Source organism: Camelus bactrianus, chromosome 9 (genome assembly GCF_048773025.1).
Source record: "Camelus bactrianus isolate YW-2024 breed Bactrian camel chromosome 9, ASM4877302v1, whole genome shotgun sequence".
In the NCBI taxonomy this organism is placed as follows: domain Eukaryota; kingdom Metazoa; phylum Chordata; class Mammalia; order Artiodactyla; family Camelidae; genus Camelus; species Camelus bactrianus.
In genome coordinates, this window is record NC_133547.1 from 48,776,382 (window position 1) to 48,800,642 (window position 24,261).

At 46.3% G+C, this 24,261-nt stretch overlaps 1 protein-coding gene and 1 long non-coding RNA gene across 32 annotated transcripts in view; one reads left to right on the top strand and one right to left on the bottom strand.

Moving 5' to 3' along the window:
• The window catches only part of PDE4DIP (phosphodiesterase 4D interacting protein), a 169,105-nt gene that overhangs the window by 131,310 nt on the left and 13,534 nt on the right, over window positions 1-24,261 (top strand). For 13 of the 30 annotated variants that reach the window (XR_012509204.1, XR_012509203.1, XM_074370300.1 and 10 more), the window contains 13 exons: window positions 4,492-4,724; window positions 7,367-7,802; window positions 8,665-8,857; window positions 9,764-9,883; window positions 10,544-11,072; window positions 12,530-12,765; window positions 13,771-13,822; window positions 14,869-15,092; window positions 15,707-15,859; window positions 17,905-18,090; window positions 21,408-21,659; window positions 22,950-23,081; window positions 23,759-23,878. Coding sequence is in view for 28 of the 30 variants with exons in the window: in XM_074370300.1 (XP_074226401.1) it covers window positions 4,492-4,724; window positions 7,367-7,802; window positions 8,665-8,857; window positions 9,764-9,883; window positions 10,544-11,072; window positions 12,530-12,765; window positions 13,771-13,822; window positions 14,869-15,092; window positions 15,707-15,859; window positions 17,905-18,090; window positions 21,408-21,659; window positions 22,950-23,081; window positions 23,759-23,878 (2,866 nt within the window). In the remaining 2 variants the exon portion in view is untranslated. Of the gene's footprint in view, window positions 1-103; window positions 1,676-4,491; window positions 4,725-7,046; window positions 7,109-7,366; window positions 7,803-8,664; window positions 8,858-9,763; window positions 9,884-10,543; window positions 11,073-12,529; window positions 12,766-13,770; window positions 13,823-14,868; window positions 15,093-15,706; window positions 15,860-17,904; window positions 18,091-21,407; window positions 21,660-22,949; window positions 23,082-23,758; window positions 23,879-24,261 lie in introns of those variants that run through there. The other 17 variants (XM_074370303.1, XM_074370308.1, XM_074370306.1 and 14 more) reach the window with 5 other exon arrangements.
• The window catches only part of LOC123612431 (uncharacterized), a 42,236-nt gene continuing 24,587 nt past the window's right edge, over window positions 6,613-24,261 (bottom strand). Inside the window, exons 4-5 of one of the 2 annotated variants that reach the window (XR_012509206.1) lie at window positions 14,597-14,733; window positions 6,613-14,201 (exon numbers count right to left, since the gene is read on the bottom strand). This is a non-coding gene — a long non-coding RNA (uncharacterized LOC123612431). Of the gene's footprint in view, window positions 14,734-24,261 lie in introns of both variants that reach the window. The other variant, XR_012509205.1, reaches the window with a different exon arrangement.

Below are 24,261 nucleotides of genomic sequence, written 5' to 3' on the forward strand. Positions count from 1 at the left end.
CCTCACCCTATTTTTCTTTCCCAACCACCCTTTTATTCCTCCTATCTCGTACTCCTGCTCCCTGCCCCTTCCTACCCCCTTTGCCCCTGTGTACCGTCTATAGCTATAGCTTCAGAAGAATTTTTACTTACAAGCGCATGGACACTGAGCCTCTTGGGCTTATGTAACTGAAACACATCACAGAAGACAGGCAGCCATCGAAGGGCTGCTGGGGGAGGTGGCTGGCCTAGGACCTGCTTCAGGAGATTGTTCTCTGGGAAACTCTAAGAGGATTGGAATGCTTCTAAAGCAGGGATCATTTTCTGTGAAGTCTCATATAAAAGAGAACTTTGTTGGGCAACCTGACAAATTACCCAGGTTGTGACCTGTCAATGACCAGCAGATGACACTTGAAGAGCAAGTCCCTATCAGTCCTCAAAACCTGGTACCCAAGGCTGAAACACTGTTTTGCCGACCATCAGTGAAGGTGTAACCAGCATGTTCTCAAGCTCAAGAGTAGAATGTCCTGGACCTCAGATTGAGTCACCCATAGTGACCCCACAGCACTCACTAGAACTGCTACGTGTCTCCACCTTCCCCAGTGACATGTAGCAATCACATGTCCTAGACGGGCCATGGCTGTGACTCTGAGTTAAAAAGAAAGTGGATCATTAGTATCTGTCCTTGTTTAGAAGAAGCTGGGAGTTTCCAGTGATAGTTTCCTTGAAGCTATTAGGAAAACTAGAGGGGAAATGAGGCTTTTGGGGTCTGCCTCTTCATCTCCTGCGTAAGAAAAAGAGGATACATCTAATACACCAACAAAAAGATCCCAAGTGAGCAGTGCCCAAACCTCACAGGATTTGGCACAGTCTAGCTCTGGAGGACACAAGTAGTTGTCTGGAATACCTCGCATCCTCAACACAGTTTCTTTACCTTCTACCAAGATCCCCTTTGTGTTGCTCTAGACACATCTGACCCTAACTTCTCCCCTGAGTTCCTGCATGAGCTCCACTTCTCTTTTTGCTTGAACAGCTTCTTCTGGTCCTCCTCACTGATGCTTGTAACTTTAACTATGTACACTACTGCCCCTCTGGACAGACCCCACTACCTAGGACCTGCACGATAAGTAAGTAAACGTCCACTCTGAGAGAGCTAGATTGGGGTGTCAGCAGGTCACTGATGGTTATTGCTACTGTGGGACAGCATTCACTTCAAGTAACTGGACAGGAGACACAGAGATGAAGAGAGCCAGATTCTGACTGATGTGGTCCAAACAACCCTGGTACTGTGAGCTCTTCACTCTGATTCTCAGTTACAGGCAAACTGGTCTGTCAAGTCACCTCTCCCTCAACCGTCTACCCTCTAGCCTCATGTGGAGAGAATGACCAGACCAACTTCATGAGGTCAATCCAGCCCTGAAATAAGCCTTTTATATTGAGGCATTTGTATTTCCCTTGCAATGTCTTCCCTATTACTTGGCATAGGAGATACTTAATAAATGAGAAGAAGTATATACCTGTTGGGTGAGGAACATATTGGGTAAGCACCATTTATCTTTGCATCACCTTTCCTTGAAAATCAGTCTTCAGTTTTAGGAAGGAGGTGTGTGAAATCATTGTAAATGTACCTCAGCTTTTCTGAAGTTTGAGGGTGTGACTCTCCTACTACCAATTAAATAAAGCTTGTTTTGTCATAATCGTTTTGTGTCAAGATTCTCAAAAATGTGTTTGCTTGTTTCTAGGGAACTGGTCCCTTAAGATTGAGCTACAAACTTTGCCTAGTTGTGTCCTTAGGAGGCTGACCTTGTTCTCAACACAATGCTCCCTTCCTACCTCAAGCATGCACATACTTCCCCTAACAAACACATTCAACTTTGTGTTCCTTCCAAGAGACCCACCTTTTGAGCAAAGAAAATTGCTTCATCTTTAGTTTTGGACTCACCCTCCTCAGGTAGCCTCAGATCTAGCCATTTGGGTAATTTTCCCCAGATATCTCACACAAAATTCCATTCTCAGTGATGAACTTGAGAAGAGATCATTTTTAATGGCCTTATGGTGTCTAAGGACTGATTAACATTGTGAGAGATATGAAACAATAGGGCTGAAACAACTCTATTCAAGTAAGAGATCAGATCTGCACATGGACCTTTGTGGGGCAAATAGAAACCCAGCCTACAAAAAAGTTGAATTATACCATGGAACAGTACAACACATGAACAGATGAATTCGGAAATGTGAAAAAAAACAACAACCTATAAGAGATGTAATTAACAACAAATGTAATTAACACTGCATTCAACTAGAAGCCCTGGGTTTTGAGGGGAAAAAAAGTGAAGTATTAGCTTGCCCTAGATGATAAAGAAAAAAATAAAAAGGCTAGATCCTGAGTCACTTTTCAAGCATTTACATTTAAATTTTACAGACAATTTAGCCAAAGGAAGTTCCCTTTGACATGGACATATGAAAACCCAAATTAGTCTGGGAACAAATCAGATCTCCCTTTTCTCATTTTAAAGTGGGATATCAGACCAGATGAACCAAAGGTCCTGTCTGGTATTAACATTTCAAGGTTCTTATTTTTTCTTTTAAAAGAAAGTGGGTATATTTAAATTAATAGGAGAAGATAATGTACATCTAGCAGGCACTTGGACAATAGATAGGTGACATTAAAGTCAGACAGTATTTTTAAGCAGAAGGAACTCTTAAGGTTTAGAAAAGGATAAATGTGTCCATAGTCAAAGCTGATGGCAATGTTTAGTTAGTTGCAGACAGTTTATATAGAATTCAACATCACATAATTTTAATGAGAGGTGAGGTCATAAACTTTCAAAAGTGGTTTTATCCAGTCCCCCTTCCTTTATTTTGTCCCAAGTGCTTTGTGACACATGCAGGAATGGCCACCAATCTAAGCCTGACAGCAGAGCCATAGAGACAGACATTCCCAAAAGCCTCCTAAATCTCAGGCTCACAACCCCAATTGGAATTGGATGCCTAGAAAATGAACAACTGTGTCTGGAATCTCTTTCTTCTTTGATGTGGGTGCATGTCTTGCACATCTCTTCACAACCTCAACTGCTATGCTACCGAATTCTTCTACACAAACATGCCATAAATCAATCCCACTGAATACCTGCAGCCTAGATTTCACTATATGGTTACGAGGTCCAAAGCAAAGGTCAGTGGCTTTGTGCCAAGCCAAGCAGCTCTGTTAACCACTGGTCCATTTAAGCTTCCCTGAGTGCTGTTCTAGTCAGTATATTTCAGACCTAAATGAAGGAATAGAGCATATAATTAATTCTATAAATCATCCCTAATGAAGTGGCCACTACATGATTTATAAAGATGCACATAAATATTCTGATGACTTTGATAATTGGGAAATGATTCTGTATAGCCAGAATGAACTTATGACAAGTACAAGTCACTATATTTATAGAGATAAAGGAAACATGACCCAGAAATAGCTGTGAGGAAAGGTAGAACATTGGGAGGTCAAAATTGACCTGAAGTTAGGTCAAGCCCCCAAATGCTGCCACTGAATGGAAAAAGGAGCCAATATGCCATTGGGATGTAAGATTAATATTGGACAGACAGGCAAGAAACTCACAGACTAAAACAATTCATCATACGCTAAGTAGATTATTGTACTCAGATTTTGGTTTCTACACTTGAAAAGCATGGGAAAAACTGGAAAGGAGCCCAAGACAAGAAAGTCTATGAGTTAAAAAATTCTTACTTGAGGAAAAACTATACAATCTGTTTTAGTTGAACAATTGAGTAATTTCAAGAGTATCTTCAAAAAAACAAGGTGATCGGAAATTGTTTCTGCATGTTTTTTCTCTCACGTGCTTAGTTTCGTAGAGAGGGTTTGACCGGCAGCATCAGCACCGGGTGATAACCGACAAGGGAAATTGGCTGCCAAGCAGGTGACCTTCCTTTAACTTTTCTGCAGTTGTAGAGTGTGGTTCTCCTGCTGCCAGTGAAACTAAGGTTGCTCTGTCTTACCTGGAGCTCCTCCCATATTCTAATACTGTGACCGTGACTTCTGATTTCTGAGTGTCCAGAGCCCTTCCTCTTAATCGTCCTTTCTGGAGTCGGAGTTACAGGCACAACGTCAGGCTTTGAGCTGGTACCTCGAGCCATGATCTTTGCAGTCAAGGACTCAAGTGTTGTGGAGCTGATGAAGCTTCCTGACTTGTGAAAAGTCCCCTCAAAAAAGAGAAGAATCACAGCACCCACAGGCTCTAGTCCTGTTTAAACCTCGTTTGTTTGCATTTGTTTGAGATCTATTGTGTGCTCGTGGTTTTTTCTTCGCCCCCCTCTGCAGTCTCCTCTTCCTGCCTATGGCAACAGCTCTCACTGCTCCTGGTGTGTCCTCCCCACCCAGACCAGTCTGCAGGGCCCTTATGGCTGAGCCCATTTTAGGTCCCAGTAAAGGCTGCCTTTGTGATCTCATGTTCCTTTTAGCTCCCCTTCAACGGCCTAACTTCTTTAAACCGTGATTTTCTTCCAGCTCATCAAGGTGGCTCTGGAGAAAAGCCTGGCAGCTGTGGAGACCCAGAAAGTCTCTCTTCCTCCTCCTTCCCCAACAGGAGGGGACAGTAACAGGGCTCTTCAGGAGGAAATCCTCCACCTGAGGGCTGAGATCCACCAGCACTTAGAGGAGAAGAGGAAAGCTGAGGGGGAACTGAAGGAGCTAAAGGCTCAAATTGAGGAAGCAGGATTCTCCTCTGTGGCCCACATCAGGTAGGATGTGCCCCAGAGAAGGGGGGCCTGCTGACTGAGGGGCCACCATAGCCAGGGGACTGACCTTGCTGCAGCCAAGGCGTGCGTGCTGCATGGGGCTTCTTGCTTTACATCCCAGGCTCAATGCATCAGTGGTTCTACAAATTCTTAGAAAAATTAAGTGATTCTCAGTAATTATCATTCAAATTATTTAAATAAATCTGGTCTTAGTTCAGTATAATAATGCCCATGACTAGCCATTACATGTGACCGTTATGAGTGGAAATCTCCTAGTTATATGTCTGGTATTGCTCCTTTGAATTGACTGGAACATGTAAGGAGTCAGTGCTCCCCAAGACGCTTCACTGCTGTGTGCAGAACCAGAACGGTCCATGAGGAGGAGGATTTATATAGAAGCCCTTCCATCTCCACTCAGCCCTCTCTCAGCAGCATGAATCCTTAAATCATGGAGTAGCAATTTTCATCATCTCTGCTGTTTTATTTACTTTGCAAAAGTGAGAAAGTGGCAAGTATTTTTGCCACTTATTTATTGGCTAGATGGGCCACTCTGTCTTGAACAGCTTTTTTTCAAAAGATGCTTGGGGAACACGCTGATACTGTATGGCTAATCCACATATTTACTCATCCCTAAGGGTCATATTCGTTTTGGCCTGCTGTTTAGAACACAGCTGTGCAGATGTAAACTTCTAATTCATGCCTTATTGTTCCCCTGCCTATTATGTGCCACTTAAATGTGCCTGAATCAGAGAATAATATTAGCACTGAAGAGGGCCTTGGCTTCCAGAAAATGTCCTGTTTCATTGTCAAGGAAACACAGGCCTAATAAGTCCTAGTAGCTTATTCAAGTTTGCATAAGAGTCCATGGCTAGACCCCTGGCTCTCAATTTTTAAATTCGAAGCCTTTTCTTCTGCACTATATATTTTGTCAATTTTTTAAATACTCTTGTGATCATCCTTTTACTCTGAATTCTCATGATATGTCTTTTCTTAAATTCTATTTAAGTTAAAGCATAAGTTTTAGTTGAACTGTGTAATATGTAAAACTTCACTGTGCTCTCTTCGTTAAGAAGAGTGCATCTCTTTTGATCCTACCGTTGAATATGCAATCAGACCAAATGTAGTACCCTCGTGGATTACTTTCTTTTTCCCCCAGAGTTACTAACCTGAAACTGATTTAACTCTCCATCCAACCTTAGAAGTCACTGATACTGTAGAAGATGGAATCTATCTAATGTGTAGCCCCTCCTTTGAGAAGCTTTTGTCGAGCATTGCTTTCATTACTTCCTATTGTGATAACAGCAGTGTTTTCCCCCAAGTACAAAGTCATAACATTTAAATAGTGAAGATTGTTCTCTATCCCACACGTGTCCCTTTCTTTCCCTCTTACACCTCAGTTTGGTGAAATACTTATCCCCCTTTTCTCCACTGAGGAAACTGTCTCATAGTCTTTCTGAGTCCTGTGTTCTAAAGTATTTTCATCCTTAATTCATGCAAGACAAGCTTTGCTCTGCCCCAAAACTTCAGGATTCTGAGAAATCTAATCTAGGGGCAGAGCCAACTACTGGTCCTTCAGACTGTGAATTGGTTAATTCCCTTACCTCTCCTAGTTGGCAGTTCTCAATTTTGTCTGTGTATGAATCACTGTGGAACATAAGTAAAATGTAGATTCATAGGCCTTAGCTCTAAAGCTTTTTAAACAAGCACCTCCTAGGATTCTGATGTTAGTGTTGCTCAGGTCTGCAGCTAGTCCACGCAGAACTGAATGACTACTCTGCTGCAGACACTGGGCTACCCATACTATAAATGTAATTTCATTGAAGCATCCATTAACTCCACTAGGTAAGTGTTATAATCCTTATTTTATATAAAAAGGAGACTGAGGCTCAAAGAGGTTTGAGTTTGTTTATTAAAGCCACGTTTTTTATTGCTTCCTTCTAACCCTAGTGAAGGACGTGGTGAGAGGAAATGCTGGGTCTAGAATGTCTTGGTGAAAATCAGTGTTTTTGTCCATTTTATTTCCTCAGCAGATACGAATGTTTTATGTAGCAGGCACTGTGGAGGCTCTGGGGATACAGGGTGAACAGGACAGGCAGAAACCTTGCTCTCATGAAGGTGATCTCCTATCACAGGAGCCAGACATAAAGCAAATAATCACATAAGTACATATGACTACAGTTCAGATTAGTATTGTTTCTTCTGCATTCCTAAGTCCCAATTTCTCATCTAGTGGTTAAAAAGTGACTGTTGTTAATTAATAGAACTGTAGACTCCATAATAATACATTTTCCCCAGGCAAATGCTGTTTTATTCTTTTTTTAACAGTGTAAGTACCCTTGTTTGTTCCAGAGGCCACTGAAAACTAGAACATGAATCCGCAAGCACAGGTGAAGACAACTAGAGTAGGTGTCTTGAGCCTGAGATTTTTGGTGATCATGCTGCCATCGAGTCGCTGTGGGAGTGTGGGCAGTGTCTTACTCTTCCTGAGCCTTGGTTTCTTCTTGAATAAAATAAGAGACTCGTCCGAGGTCACTTCAGGCTCTGGGGTGTCTCTGAGTCTGATGGACTGAGTTGTGGGTAAGAGGGGCCTCTTTGGAACTGAGGCCAGGACCAGCCCTGGCCCTGACTGTGTATGTTTCCTGCAGGAACACCATGCTGAGCCTTTGCCTTGAGAATGCAGAGCTGAAAGAGCAGATGGGAGAAGCAACGTCCGATGGATGGGAGGTCGAGGAAGACAAGGAGAAGGGCGAGGTGATGGTGGAGACCGTAGTTGCCAAAGGGGGTCTGAATGAGAACAGCCTTCAGGCTGAGTTCAGAAAGCTCCAGGGAAAACTGAAGAATGCCCACAATATCATCAGCCTCCTCAAAGAACAGCTGGTGCTGAGCAGCAAGGAAGGGAATAGTACAAGTAGTCCCGAGCTCCTCGTGCACCTGGCCAAGGAGATCGACAGAATGAATGCAGAGCTGGTTTGTTCTCCTGGAAAGCACCAATGCCAGGAAGTGGAGAGTGTGACCGCGAGGCCCTGCCCCAGGCCCCGGAGCCTTGACCTTGGGGCTGCCCTCACAGTGGATGCCCTCCAAGTAAGTGTGGGGTAAGGTGGAATGAAAGACTCTTGGAGAAGGAGCTGTAGATGTCAGTTTTTACTTTAACAGTTCTGCCCTGTGGGTAGGAGGTAGCAAGGGAGAGGCACTTTTGTACTGCAAGCAGTCGTAATAATAGTCCTCACACAGTCAGCTTTAGAGAGGTTTTTTTTAAAAATAATATTATCCATAAATACTGCTTGAGTAATTCATTTTCCATACGTATTTCTTGAATGCTTAGGTTTCCAGATAACACACTAGGCATTAGCAGCAGGCCTGTTCTCTGCCCTTCATGTGCTCAATATGATGGGGAAAGATGGCACAAAAGCAGATCATTTCAACAGGTAGCAATACAGGGGTGCGTAGCATTTTAAGGCAGCCAGACAAGTGGTGTGTAATGACATCTCTTTCTTATCACTGCCATTTTCATCACAGCTCATTACAGGTGTGGATTCCTGAGCCTCACAAGGGGTCATCAGGATCCTCTTGGGGAAAGAGGATTTGCTGAGGGATAAATAAAATGGAGAACGCAGAGGATTCTGAGAGGACCACTGGGCAGGGATGCAGGGAGAGACGAGTGGAGGTTTCCACCCCTTCTCTTTTCAACCTTTGAATAAACATTACTGAGAGTTGCTCAAAGACTCAGTTGGCATCATGTTATGTGCTGTAGATACGCAGATGAAAAACCGTTACCCCAGCTCTCCAGGAGCTCAGCCTGGAAAGCAAGTAACTGCCCAGGGGCATGAGGAGCGCTGTGACAGACACGTGAATAAAGTCCACAGGGTTCGCAAGGGGAAGTGACCATCACTGCATGGGGGATGAGCTCAGACTGCCCTGTCCCTTTTGCTGGCTCTTTTCACAGCTGGGTAACCAGCCCCAGGCCCGTGACCCTGGGCCTCAATCAGAATTTAGCCTCCCGGGATCCACCAAGCACCTGCGCTCCCAGCTGGCACAATGCAGACAACGCTATCAAGATCTCCAGGAGAAGCTACTGATATCAGAAGCCACTGTCTTTGCCCAGGCCAACCAGCTGGAGAAATACAGAGTCATGTTTAGTAAGTCTTAAGTTCACCATTACCAAAGTGTCCATCTCCTCCCTGAGAAACTGCATGCCTTGCCGACTTCACTTTTCTTCCCCAACCTTAAAACAAATTTAATCCTGACCATGACCCTAGGATTGTGGAAGTGGATACTTAACTTCAGTTTGCAGACGGCAGAGAAGAATAAAGGAATGAAGCAAGTTTGCAGGGACAGTGTAGGGAGGAATAGGCTAACATCTAGGTTTGCTGACTTCTGAGACAGTCGACAAACTGCCTTAACTCTCCCAACATACGCTTATTGTTTCTCTTCTGCTCCTCTTTGCGCCACATCAGATTCTTCAAAAATATATCATCATTGTTGGTCTAGAATCAGCACTTTCTAATAGAACTTCTGCAGTGACAGAGATGTTCTATATCTGAGTCTCATGTGGTTACAGAGCACATGAAATGTAGCTCGTTCAACTGGGGAATTTTAAGTTCTATTTAATTTCAATCAAGTTAATATAAAGTGGTCACATGTGGCTAGTAATTACCTTACTGGACAGTGCAGATCTGGGTGTCCTGGAACTCTGAATTCGCTCAGCTCCATTCAGACATTTACTGAGCTCCTGTGAACAAAGCAGTTGCTGGCTTCCCTGGGACTTCTGGAGATGATAATATGCAACGCTTGACTTAAAGATGTCTGGTCCCAGGGAAGCCCAGGTTACCTGCAGGTGGGATCCATGGCAAACAGGCTCAACTGGGCAGAGGAAAGTCCTGCTGCCTGGAGCAGGTGGTCTCTTCTCCCACATAAATAAAGCAGCATCTGCCCCATGCTGGATGTGACCTCCTGCCCCCTCAGGGCCAGGGTTTGTGCCACTGAGGATGAGGGAGTGTGTGAGGGATTCAGACACTCTGTAACATCCTCTGTCTCTTCCCAAGCAGGTGAAACCTTGGTGAAGCAGGACAGCAAGCAGGTGCAGGTGGACCTCCAGGATCTCGGCTATGAGACTTGTGGCCGAAGCGAGAATGAGGCTGAGCGGGAGGAAAGCACCAGTCCTGGTACGAGCACACTAGTGGGGTTCACCTTCCCTCCCTGGAGTCAGCCTTCAGGTCTTGGTGCTGTTGGCCAGTCCTGCATCTTACAAGGAGTACGGGCGAGGGGGTGTTGCAAACTGAAGGGGACCCAGGACCAGAGAGGGACAGGAAGTTTGGAGGATACCTCTTGCCCAAACTAAGGCTGAGTATGAGTTTAAATGGCTACAATTATTTTTCACCATACTTCTGTTAATAATAATAATAATAATAATAATAATAATAATAATAATTTCTATCCAACTGATTATTGTAGAAAAAATACTAAGGCCTATTTATTAATGAAAAGACCAGATGAGCTTTGGGGAATATGTAAACCGTTAAGTTTAAAAAATTTGTTTTTCTATTATAAAAGCCCTATGACTGTAGGGACACTCACCAAATTGAAATCAAGGGGAAAAACACTGAGTACAATAGAAGGGGACCACGCCTGACCTGCAGGGCGCATGGGAGGACAAGGAATAACTGTGTCTGAATGCTAGCACAGTGCCAGGGCTGAATAAAGTGCTGCTTCAACTTTTGCTCTAGTCATTATTGTCCTCGTGATCAAACCTGCCTCCCCTTCAAGGCAGTGGCTACAGCAGCCTTCCCGGCTTTATCCAGGAGGATGTCTTTGTCTTTTCTCAGAATGTGAGGAGCACGACAGCCTCGGGGAGACAGTCCTAATGGAGGGGCTGTGCTCTGAGCAGGGACCCTTGGGCTCGACGCTGGCCAGCCCCCCCAGGAGGAAGCCTCTGGAGAGCCAGCTAGGGAAGCAGGAGGAGCTCCAGGCATACGGGAAATCAGAAGACATCTCTGTCCTACGTAAGGACATCAAAGATCTGAAAGCCCAGCTGCAGAATGCCAGTAAGGTCATTCAGAACCTCAAGAGCCGGGTCCGGTCCCTGTCAGTCACAAGCGATTATTCATCTAGTCTGGAGAGACCCCGAAAGCTGAAGGCGCTTGGCACCCTTGAGGGATCTTCGCCTCATAGTGTCACTGATGAAGATGAGGGGTGGCTGTCTGACGGCACTGGGGCTTTCTATCCCCCAGGGCTTCAGGCTAAAAAAGATCTGGAGAGTCTGATCCAGAGGGTGTCCCAGCTGGAAGCCCAGCTCCCGAAAACTGGAACGGAAGGGAAGCTGGCCGAGGAGCTGAGATCAGCCTCGTGGCCTGGGTAAGGAGGGCACTCTTTGGAATTTTACTCGATTGAAGCTGTCCAAGTTTTTGTCTGAAAGAGAGTAGCCCAGGCAGGTAGACCCACTGGGACAATCAGAAGAGCGCTTATTTAAATGGTAGCCCGAGGTCTGAAGAAGGGACAGATGGCCCCTGCTGGGAGACAGCAGGTCCCTGGGATTTCCTCCTAGGACTGCATTAGTAAAGTGATGGAATATATCAGTAGGAAGGCTGGAGTCGGATTCCCTGGGTTTGAGTCCTAGCTCTGGTACTTACTGGCTGTGCAAACTACTTTAGTCTTTCTGAGCCTGTTTCTTCACCTACTAAATGAGAATAATAAGAGAACCTATCTCAAAGGGTAGTTACTAGGTTTAAATGAATTAATACAAGTGCTTGTAATAATGCCTAGCATATTTTAAAGCTCTCAGCACTATTTCCCAGAACTATTATTGTTATTGATACTTTGTGTTGAAAAACACTGGGTAGACATAGACATTCATCTCAGTATCTGTCCGGGTTATCTATGCTGAGTAATAAACTACCCCAAAGCTTAGTGGTTTCAAACAATAATTTATGTGGATTCACGGGGCTTAGCGGGGTAGCACTCACTTAGGGGTGTCTCAAATAGCTGCCATCAGAGGGCGGTGGGGCTGCAGTCATCTGAAATGTCTGGCTGGACACTACTTCTTCATTCATGTGCAGGTGACAGGGTGCTCCTTGGCTTCTCTCTTTCTCAGTGTGGCTTCTTGTCTTTCAGGGCTTCTCACGGTATGGTGGGCTCAGGGTAATTTCACTTCAACATGACAACTGGCTTTCCAGGGTCAGGAAGTGGAAGTTGCCAGGCTAATTAAGAGCAAATCCTAGACTTGGCACAGTGTCACTTCCACTGTATTATCTTGGTCCAAGTGGTCACAGGGCCCACCCAGGTTTAAGGAGGTAGAGAGTAACTTCTCCCTGATGATGAAAGAGGGCAAAGCCACACTGCAGACGAGCATGTGGAAGGGAGCTTGAGCAATGGCCCTCTTTGCAAAATAGTCTACCATAATATAGATGGTCTTTGAAATAGAAGACATGAACGGACCTATTCGGATTTTTAGTATTTATTGAGTCTCTACTCGGTGAGTATATTTAGCATTTATTGAGTATCAACTGTGAGTCTACACTCTATTGGTGCTATAAGGGGTGTAAAATATGACACTGTATTTACCCTCACAGAATTTACTTTTCATTTTTGGACACATAACTAACATACAGAAGACAGTGGAAGGACAGTGACATAACAAGTTGTTTGATGGAGTAGTTTGTTAGAAAAGAATTTACTCTTAAATATCTCCTTCAGTTTATGTGCCAGAAGTAGCTTAACCCAAGGAATTCGTAGAGATGTTCTCACAGAAATCTCTACAGAAGCCCCATCATTTAATTGTTATGCTTTTCCTTTCTTCCTCTTTCCTGCATTAGGAAATATGATTCCTTGATTCAGGATCAGGCCCGAGAACTATCCTACCTACGCCAGAAAATCCGAGAAGGGAGAGGTATCTGTTATCTTCTCACCCAGCATTCGAAAGATACAGTAAAATCTTTTGAGGACCTCCTAAGGAGCAATGACATTGACTACTACCTGGGGCAGAGCTTCCGGGAGCAACTGGCCCAGGGAAGCCAGCTGACAGAGAGGCTCACCAGCAAACTCAGCACCAGTAAGTTGGCCACAGGGCTTAGGGACACTCTCATCACTGCCAGACCCGGGCCACACCTCCACCACAGCCTTTTACCCCAGGTCCTGCTTCCACTTCATTTCCTGGGGACCAGGACAGGATCAGGACTGGCCAGTGGGAAGCCCTGAGGTTGGAGGCCATGATTACAACTCTAAAAACGTCATCATTTATGGATGTGACCCTTTAGGGAAGGAGGCCTTGTTCATCCAGTGCTAATGGGGTGAAAGGGAGAAGAGGTTGGAGGACATCATTATAGTACAAAGAGCTGTGAACTGAGAATTGCGAGACCCAAGCTCTAGCTTGGATGCCGCCATTAAGTTGCTTTGGGCAAATGACTTACCCTTTTGGCATCTCCGTTTCTCCATTTATTGCATGGAATCATACATGAATATAATTGAAATATGGATAAATCACCAAGCCCTTTTGAACATGGTTTGGGCACTGAATGCCATAGCACAAGGGCTAGGAATATTGGTAGTTATTGAAGTCTTTTACTTAGAATTTCCTGAGAGCACCTGAGGGAACAGAGCAGGATCAGTCTTGGGGACTGATCCCATGTCCTGGTGGCAGGTGCAGAGGTGGGACAGGGCTGTTTGTCATCTCTTCAGAGTAAGAGTGGGTTCTACATGAAAGCCACGATGGGACACAGAGCCATACATCTGGGAGGCAGTCTGTGGCAGGCTTGGACCCTGGAATGTTCCGGAGGGAAGCTGGCCAAGTACCTTTTAAACTATTCTTTTGCATTGATTTAGGGCAGAGGAAGTCGTGATGGTGATCGCCAGGTCAGGGAGGGTCTGCCTAGTGAGCTCAGGAGAGTTTGTAGGTCTCTAAAGATGCAATCTGAGGTCTCCCAGAGTAATTCTCCTACATATCCTGGACCCACAAAGAGCAGTCACTATTCTACACCCAAACAGGCTCCTACACTTACAATGTGTGAAAGGACACCTGTTTAATTTCTTACTGTTTCTTTCTCAATTTGTTTTGCAGAGGATCATAAATGTGAGAAAGATCAAGCTGCACTTGAGCCACTGGCCCTGAGGTAATTCAAATAGGATCTGGTAAAGGACTCAGGAACAAGGTCCAAGGGGGCAAGGGTGAACGCAACTTCACAAATCAGGGGGCAAAAACGAATACTGATTGTAATGAATTCATTTATTCATGGAACACCTTACTGTTGTCTTTTAGCCTAATTCTTTACTCTCTTTTGATACAATTCTGTTGATTTCTGTGTGTATATTTATTCTCCATGCTCAGTAACCTAGGTCAGTCTAGTAAACAAACCAACTTTCAAGGGTCCTTGACACCCCCAAGGGTCTCCTCTGCTTCCTCCCTGTGTGTTCAAAGACCAAGGGTGCTCTTTTTGCCAAGTTGACTTACCTCCAGTTGAGTCGGCAGCTAGTTAATGGCCTCCCAATTTCCTTGGGAAAAAAAAAATAATCATATTACAGTTCCTAGTGAAAAAGGCCTACACGTTGCAGATTCCAGGAGGCTACCATGCCTTAGCAGCCAGTTTTCAGTGAGTCACTGCATATCATCTTATAACGTGCAATAAAATATGGGCTTATAATCCTTTGTGGTCACTAGTTCAAGCCCCTCTGTCACGAGTGTGCTTTAGACCACCTAGTGCTTCTCAAAATATCTGCAGTAAAGGACGGAGTGTTTTGTTTTTGTTTTCATTTCTGATCCATCACAGACACACACATGGTCTGTACCTCAATCAACCAGATGATTCTACGTATCATGTTCTTGGATATTGTGGGAATGCCACACTGCTATATATTTCTCAGTGCTTACCTTCCATTTCTGTACTTACCTTGTTGGGGACTGGGAACCAACAATTCTCAGACACCAGCTGTACTGGGGCCCACACTTTCAGGAGCAGTGCCTTAGAGGGCTGGCTGAGCTCCGCTAGTCCTCATTGTAACGTGTGGCCGGTGCACTTTCCACTCCCTGTCAGAGATGGGTTATTTCATTTACTCTGCAGGAATGGTCTCTTGACTTAGGTGGCTTTTCCCGAGTGCCCTATTCAGGACTAGCTGGTCCAGTGACTTTGGTTTCACCTGTTGTCCTCCTTCACCTCACTAGGCTCAGCAGGGAGCTACAGGAGAAGGAGAAAGTGATTGAAGTCCTGCAGGCCAAGCTAGATGCCCGGTCCCTAACGCCCTCCAGCAGCCGCGCCTTGTCTGACTCCCACCGCTCTCCCAGCAGCTCCTCCTTCCTGTCTGATGAGCTGGAAGCTTGCTCTGACATGGACGTAGCCAGCGAGTATACACACTATGAAGAGAAGAAAGCTTCACCTGGTCACTCAGGTAGCCTCCACTTTCTGAGTGGCACCACCTTTATCTAGGCTGAGAGGAGACCTCCACATCCAGGCCTTGTAGATGCACCTTAGTGTGTATCAGGCTGAGCCGTGCCAAGCACAGGCCCCACTGGGTCAGGATCTTTGCTTTGCTCCTGACTCTACAAGTTACCCCGGTCACTGGGTCTCCACTATCACGTGTATGCCGTTGCACCCAGGGGAGCCACAGTGGGGAGAGTGAGAACATCACAGAGACCTTCCTTCCCCACTGCCTCATGAGCACACAATCGTCTGACTGACCTCCTTCCTTGAGATGGGGTATGTTATCCCTCCCGCTCGCTGCAGCTCCTGAACCCCTGAGTATCTGTGGGTATCCACAGATGCTGCTGGACCTGCCTGGTTTTTTTGGAGTTCCATTTTCATGGTATCAGCCTCTGAGCCCCACTATCTCCTCTAAGGTGGCTTTCCTCTATGCAAGCAAGGGATGAACTCTGCTCACAGTGCTTGTGCTTGGTGCTTTCCTTGAAAGCAAGGCTCTGCCCAGGTACCCCTGGTTAAATATAAGGCCAGATTCCAGTTCTTTGTAGAACACCAAACATATTCTTTCATTCATGGGTTTTGTAGATTCCATCCATCATTCAAGTCATTCTGCTGTACTGTCTTCTAAACCATCAGCAACCAGTGCATCTCAGGGGGTTAAGGCCGAACCCAGCAGCAATCCCATCAGCTTGCCAGCTCCCCGGAAAGCCCCCCAGGAGGCCAGCCAGGCCCATCCAGGTATGCAACAGCCAATGGGGTAGGGGCTTCATTTCCTCCCCCAGGTGCCTGTTTGACTTTTCTTCAGGGACAAAAAACAGCATCATTTGGGGCTTATATGCATCAGATCCTGGACAAAAACAAGAGACCATCTGAATCTCTAGTTGTGTCTGATTACTCTTTGTTTCAAATATTTTAGAAAAATATGTAATCCACAACAGACTTCAATCTGCATACCAATTTTGATCAGTAGTTGGCTAGGCATTTTAAAATAAGCATCTTCACTTCATTTTATCCTTTCACTCTGGGGAACAAAGAGGCAAAATGTTTCTCCCAGGTTTACTGTAGCCAATGAACAAAAAGAAATTCACAACTGTTGCTTGCCTACACGTGTTGCCCATTTTATCTGCAGAGGCCTCTCTGTGGCAGGTGGGGCTGCGTCATAGCTGGAGATGCTTCAGTATCTTCAGACAAGATTCTGTTCCTATTACTTTATCATTCATGGGTTTAGCAATGGGTTTGCAGTCCTTGATATGTACACGCTGTGTATCCTGGACCAGTTAGAGGGGTACATTTCACTTATCTGCCTCAACTTAGTTGCCAGGGGTGCACTGTCCAACCACAGCTCCACAGCAGCGACAGCAGGGAAAAGGCCTTGTCCTCACCTCCTGCTCCCCAGCAAGACCTCGTCCTCACCTCCTGCTCCCCAACAAGACTGGCAGGCTCGCCAGTGTGGTTGTGGTGAGGTCAGACACGTACAGACTTGTATAGACTCGTACAGTGCCCCCAGAAGAGCAGTACTTTCTGATGCCCTCGTCTCTCGTGTAGACAAGTCAACCAAAATCTTAAGAAAAAGAACATGTCCAACTCTTCCTGAGCCTGGTCTCAAAGTTTCCAGGCCAGAGTGGGCAGCAGCTGCAGTAGGAATCATGGGGGAAAGCTATTTGTCTAGCACTGTGGACACCTGTGTAAATGTTTGGGGTCCAAAAGAGCAGAGAGTCAAGAGTTCTAAAATCAGAATGCCTCCCTGAAAGATGCCTGGGCTGTTTCACTTGGTAATTCAGTCTTTGCAGTACGGCTCTGATACCGGGTCAGCATCCTGGGGCAAGGATTATTTTTTAGAATATAATCTCACTTGTTTTCCAAGTGAGACAGACTCCACAGGTCTGTCTTGGTTTCTGCTCCCTCCCTCCCTCTGCTACCTGCCCTGTAACTGTTTTTAGGAAAGAGTAGACAGATTCAGACATCAGAACTTCCCAGGGTTCCTGAAAGCCTGTCTATAGATGGGCTACATAATGATCACCTGTGAAGAATATTTTCCATCAAATTTCCAAGCCCTGCTCTCAGAGTTTATGATTGAGTAGGTCTGCATTAGGACCCGGAGAATCTGCATATATTAAGAATTTTCCGTAAGTTATTTGAATGCCCAGACAGATTTGTAATCCATTGGGTCAGTCACTTTGCCAAGACCTTTATTTTTCCTTTGGTAAATGAACACATTGATTTGTGATTCTGAAGTTTGTTTCCATCCGTCTTGAATCACATGCATTCGTAATGCAATTTCCCCACTATCTCAGGCTAGTCCTGCCCTCCTCAGGATGAGTCCTGTTGCTTTCAGAAGAGGAGTTCTAGGTGTAGGGAGAGTCTTGTCACAGGGGCAAGGACTGGCACATGCTGGTAACAGCAGCCAGGGGCCCTTGAGAGCATTCAGGCACAGCCACCCTGACTTGTCCATGCGCAGATGGCTAGGATGGGGCTCTCACGGCTGCCTCTGTTATGGTAATGCCACCTTGCCTTCTGTAGTGAAGTGCTTTCAAGATGAGCATGGAATATGTGTGCAGGAGAGCCCTGGCAGGGGAGAAGGAGGAGCGGGTCAGCCGGGCAAGCCCCTTGGGTAGCAGTGCTCCCCCTTGGCCATCTCAGTCATCACAACATCGAGCAATAGACACTCCCCAAGCAGACATCTGGTCAAGGAATAGTTCCACTTTCTCAATTTTTCACCCATTCTTTTCTCTCCCTTCCTCTCTAATGATGTGTCTCATTTCTCCCTAACTTTCTGTTTGTAGGCCTTCATTTTCAATCCATACCCACGCTGGTTAGCCTTCCCCAGGCACCACTGCCCTCAGCTCCACCCAGCTTCCTGCCTTTCAGCTCCGCTGGCCCTCCCCTCCTTGGCTGCTGTGAGACACCCGTGGTCTCCTTGGCCGAGGCTCAGCAGGAGCTGCAGATGCTGCAGAAGCAGTTGGGAGAAAGTGAGCACTTCCTGCTGCATTTGTGTGCTTGCAACTGATGGGCCTACACCGTGTTTCTCTGCATGGCTTTGGCTGGATGGCAGTTTTAAAAAATAGCTTAGGGGTACATGTTATCAGCGGTCGATTGAGGGAGAGCTGTGCTTGCTGGTTTTGGAAATGTATTTACTGTTAACCTTTCTCGTGTGTGTGCGTGTCTTACTCGTGAAGAGGTATATATGTTCATTAGGCCCAAGACCTGGTGTTCCCCCACTGCTGTCAGTGTGGGGTAACTTCCACCAAATATGCTGAAGTCCTGGCACACTGGTGACGTGTTTGCTGGAAGGGCATGGGAGAGAGATTTGGTGCCTTGCCTATGCAGGATGAAGTGACCAGAAAAAGTTGGCCACATTCAGTGGGATCCTTTCTACATCTGTTATATCTTCCTACTGTGAAATGCTTTTGATCACGTTCAAATCCTGACATCATCAGGTTGGGAGCGATGGTGGAAGAGGGATTCTGAAGGGGTGACAAAAGTCCTCTTCCCATTGCACAAAGTTCATTTCTGCTTCTGTGCAGGTGACACAGGAGCAGCTAGAACCAGAAGCAGAGGCTGTGATGTCTGATTGTGAATTCTGTCCACTCCCAGACATAGCTGATATTATGAAATCACAGAATTTATAGACTGTGTGCAGTCACCTTTTAGAGAAAGGTTTCTTCTACATATGGGCTGGATGCCTCATCGTAAAAAATTTTGTATGTGATCACATGTAGCTTAAAAATTAAGAAAAGTGCTTCACATTATGAATTTGCACTCCAGTAGTGATTAAAAAACCAGAGAGTCGTTTGAAATTATCTTAAAACCACACTCTGTGCCTATAAAGAAACTTGAGTGAGGCAGAGATTGATGGTAGGGTCACCACACAGAGAGTGTCCAGTGACTGAAGACCACAGCTGAGAACCTGTGAACATGAAGCCCCAAAAGTCATTTGGACCAGCTGATTTGTCAGCCCTGAAAATAGATACACTGTCTACTCTGGCACTGGTTTGATTTCCAGAACCAGCTAGACTGAGATCATTTTGAGGACAGTTGGAACATCTTTTCTGCAGGCAGTGAGGAGGCCAGGTCCTGTTTCAGTGTCACACAGGTACAGCAATCTAGGCTTACCTAGCAATGTGAACCTGCTCTTACCTTGTGTGACAGAACCAGAGCAGGGAACTAAGGCTCATGGAAGTGATTACTTGTTCAAGGTCACTAGTAAGTGTGAGAAATGGGCTGAACCCCAGGTCTTCTGCTCCCAGTCCCATGTTGTTTCTAGTCAGTCTTTTCTGCTTAGAATGGTGTTGTTACCATCCTGCTCAGACATGGAGCTGGGAACTCAGCTGAACAACTCTGGAGGCTACTTGTATCAGTCTTTTCTCTCCCTCTTCAGAGATAAGAGGAAGGTACTGCTCTCTCTGACCTAGAACTTGCTACTACAGCAGCTCTGGAACCAACAATCAACGGATAACAAGTTTGTCCCCTGCCAAAAGGGCAAGAGTGTTCTCTAGATTTCTTTTCCTTGCCTCCTTTTCCTTCATCTTTACACATTGTCAATTTGTCTTGGTTAAGAAGGAAAGATGGAAGGAGAGTACTGAGCATGAAGAGGGGTCTGCTGATGTGGGTTAGAGTCATATCCAGTCTGTGCCACTGACCAGAGTTCCGATGGTTCCCACATTGGAAAGGTTGTAGCCCTTCCTTTTGCCTCTGGAAATACAGTCCTTTCCAAGGGCCATCACTTACCAGTGCTCCACCTTTGCTTTAAACCAAGCTTCCATGTGGACAGTTGTGCATGGTGGCTTCTTGTCACTGTGGGGCCAAAATCTACTTGTGCAAGAGTCTGTCTGGCGTCTTTGCATGGTTTCAGGAGTGTGAGCTGTATTGTGTGGCTGGGGAGGCTGGAACCTGAGGATACTGATTACTGTTACTGACAGACTTGGTGAGAAAGCAAGCTGACTGTTGACAACTACTGATTTCTCCCTTTGCCTTGTGTGGGGCTGGGGTTGAAGGAGATGTGAAAGAGGTAGGAAGTGACATCTCTTTTTAATTCCTGACTATAATTTAGATGCTTACATTGTTCATGCCCCTCCTTCATTTCCAATGATCCTAATAAATATCTAGTATTTTGAAAACCAGGGAATGAGAGACCCATGACATTACTTCTGAAACTTTTCTGCCTATTGGAATCATCTGGGATGATTTCAAAACATCCAGTGCCAAAGCTGTACCCCATCCCAGGGAAAGCATAATCTCTGGAGGTCCAGGCGTTAATACATGCTTTTACATTGTCTCAGGTGATTCCAGTATGTAGCCAAGTTTGAGAAATAGCTATAAATGAGGATCAAAATTGGCAACTGCCAGTTGCATTAACCCCTCAATAGGATTTGGCTTAGTTGGAGGAAACGACCTCAGTCCTATTTCTTAAGAGGGGCTACCCATCTACTCCGCTGCCCATGTGGATAATCCCTGGAAGAAAAGTCTTCTGAATGTGAATATCCTAAGCTACAGCCCTGTCCACCTCTCTCCCTCCCTCTGCCAAGCCAGGCTTCTTTTCACACAGAAGCAGGGATGCTGGGGCAAGCCCATGATTTCAAAGATCTATGAAAGCATCAGCCTATGGAATGAAAGGTCCCACCTCCTTCCACGGAAGGGTGTTTAAAGACCCTTCAGACAGGAGAGATGACATCCTGCATCCTTGAATCATGCTGCATAAGATCCAAGTCACCACTTGCCTTACGCAGAACCTTCCCCAGCCTCAGCAGAGAGCTCATCAGTCTGCAGGAACTGAGGCCACCATGTCTAGCTGGAGTTACGCCCCCTTTCTTCTCTGGCAAACCCCAAATGGAAAAATGGAGAAATGGAGAAATGGAAAAACTGGCTGGTTAGCTTTTGGGAAAGGCAAGTAATAATAGGGAAACGAATATTCCTGTTCACAGGAGTGCTCAATGCTATAACCCAACACACTTTTGACCCCTGACTTTGCCAATGAGTTCTACTTCTGGAACCTCCTAGACTCTATCCTGAGGAACTACAGAGGGAGCCAGGAGTAGGGCCACTGGACTTTTCCTCTGTGTACACTGGTGACTTTCCCATCCTTTATTCTTCCTCTACATCTTGGTGTCTCACCAAGGTGAAAGAGCCTTTAGTGTGTGAGTCCTCATCCGACTGGTATTCCGCAGTGGACTGGGATCTCTGATAGCCCACGTGTCCCCTTTAGTGTCTGCTCTTGGCAATCACATACTTCCTTGCTGAAGCTTCTTTTCTGATACTCTGCTTCTCACTCATGTTTCTTTCTGCCCAGGTGTCACCACTGTTCATCCTGCTTGCCCAGCCACACTGCAGAGCAACCATCTAGAAGCCAGCTCTTCCCAATACCTCAACCGTGCCGGGCCCCACTCTCCTCCAAGGGGCACCGTAGACCTGAGCAGAATCCCGGAGCCTGGGTACCTGGGCAGTAGTGGCCAGTGGGACATGATGAGGCCTCAGAAAGGGAGCATATCTGGGGATCTATCCTCAGGATCATCCATGTACCAGCTTAACTCCAAACCCACAGGTAAAGCACAAAGCCGAGCAGATCAGTCTGTGAGAGGAAATCTCATGTAGAATCCACTTCTTTCCTGCCTGGGCAGGGCTGCTTTCCCTTCTCCTCTAGGCCCTGGCTCACAGTGGGGATAAGATGAAAGCAACTCATCAGTACTTAGTCCTTTCTAAGTACATCCATCATCTTCCCGGCCCAGGACCTCGGTGCTCTGCAGGGGTTTGGGAAAGTCAGGGGCTACCTCTGTGCACTCACATTCATGTCTTTCTCTCTCCCTCCATCCTGATTCCCTCTTAGTCCTTCCACAATGCCAGACACCAACATTCACAGAACATTCTTCCGTCAGTCAGGAGTTGTTACAGAAGCGAGGCTGTTTCTACACAGCTCCCCACCCCATGTGTATATCCTGTGTACAAACCCATTTAAACTCTCCCTCTCACTCCTAGCTCTCCTAGTCAGGGCCCAGAGACATCACACTAACTGGAGAGGTGGAGCTATACAGGTGAATGCTGGGATGCAGCCCAGTTCCAACAGGAAGAGAGCTGTAATTTTCAGAAAGAGGCTGGGTTCAAAGCAAAATGAGGCAGTTGATGTAGTGTGTCATTGGCACCTTTCCCCCTGCTTTTTGTTGCATCTTTTATCCTTCCTTGCGGGTGTTGATTCCTCCCCTATAGTCAGACTCCAGATCCCTATATCAGCCCAGGCTCCTTTATTCCTTCCATGTGCAAAGTGATCTAAGGGAAGCACTGACTGTCAGTCACTAACCACACAGGATGAGTTTACATGATGTACTAACTTTTACCTTAGGCCTTCTCTCTACAGATGCAGGAAGGGCTTTGTCCCTTGCTAAAGAATGTTTAGTCAAGAATCAGTAAGAGGAAAGGTATTAGGGTAGAGTAAGGCCTTCTCTATAACACCCGAAGTCACACTCAGGAAACAGCCACACCTTTCCGCGTGCTAGACTGATGTCCACAGCCTTCAGCTATTTTTCTAAACCATGTTGTGAAATCCCTTACACTTACCAGTTAACCAAGTAACTGTACACGTACCCTTACAACTCCCTTACACGTACCCCTGCATGGGAAGGGGCCTGTGGGGCTTGCCTAGCCCCAGGCAGTCCAGTTTTTTGAAGCCAATTTACTGTTTAAACAGTCAGCTGAGCTCATGGGTGCCTGTGAGAGAGGATAGTGATGTTTAGGGATCTTGCTGAGAGACCACTGGCTGAGCCCATCTCCCAAGTGGGCCCCACTAGTGACCAGGATTCTCCATCTCCCACCTCCTGCCGTCCTGGTGGGATGGCTGCAGGGGCTGACCTGCTGGAGGAGCATCTGGGTGAAATCCGGAACCTGCGCCAGCGCCTGGAGGAGTCCATCTGCATTAATGACCGCCTGAGGGAGCAGCTGGAACACAGGCTCAGCTCCACTGCCCGCGGAAGCGGTAGGAGGGGCTCAGGTCTTCCTACTTCTGGTCGTAACTAGGGAACTTCTGAAGGTCAGGCCTTAGGGGGAGTTTGCAGGTTTCAAAGCATGGTGGTTTGCTTTTCTCCACTTGCTCTTTACAGTCAGTAAGGGGAGGGGACAAGTTCTATTCTCCTCACTTTGTAGATGTATCTGAGCTCAAAGAGTAACTTTCCTCATGGAAGAACTAACCAGGTCTGATCCCAGGAATCCTCTGACTTCTCATCCCATCCTTAATCTGTTCATATGCTGTCTGCTGACTTCTCTGGGCCCTTGTCCTATGACTGACAAGTGGTAGACCCAGGTCTGCCGGGTCCTGCCCTAGCCACTTACCAAGGTTGCCTTCCTCCACACACCCTCCTCCCAGGCTGCTGACACTCGGACACTGTCCGTTCCACACACCCTTCTCCTGCCACCACCCCAGCACCAGCTATTTAGGGCAAAGAGCCTCCTGAACAACTACAGCCAGGATATGGGATCATGTGTGCGAAGAACCCATCCAGAGGAGGCACAGGAAAATCAGGCATTTGGCCCACCAGGCTTTAGGCCCAGGACTCCAGTCCTCAGGGGTTTCTGCTGGGTTGGGACAGAACGGGCAGTTTTGAGAGCTTCTGTGACCCAAAGTTGTAACTTGTCTGCTTGCACTTTTCGGGACAGGATCCACCTCTAACTTCTACAGTCCAGGCCTGGAGTCCACACCTCAGCTCTACAGTGAGAACAGAGTCCTTAGGGAGGAAAACCGAAGCCTTCAGGCTCAGCTGAGTCATGTTTCCAGAGGTGGGTGATCAAAAGCCACAAAGTGTGGTCAGTCTCAGGCCATTTTCTTCCCTGGCCACACTGATCACCCACTGGAGCAGCAAAGAGAGAAAGTGGAGAGAACAGAGCTACCCAGATCCACCAGCCCAAAACTCCCATAGCTATTCTCAGTCTAGAAAGGGCTACTTCCTGCCAGTTCCCAGCCTTGGGCCCTCAGCCTCCTATGCTGCAGGGACAAGGAGCTCTAGGAAATCCACCACTTCTGTGCAGAGCTTCCTGCTGATATTCACAGTCATTAGCTACCAAACTGGATACCTATGGGCATCTGTTCTACCTGCCTGAAAATCACAGCTAGTTTGGAACCAGAAAAGTAAGGAACGTGAGAGCCTACACACCCTCTCAGG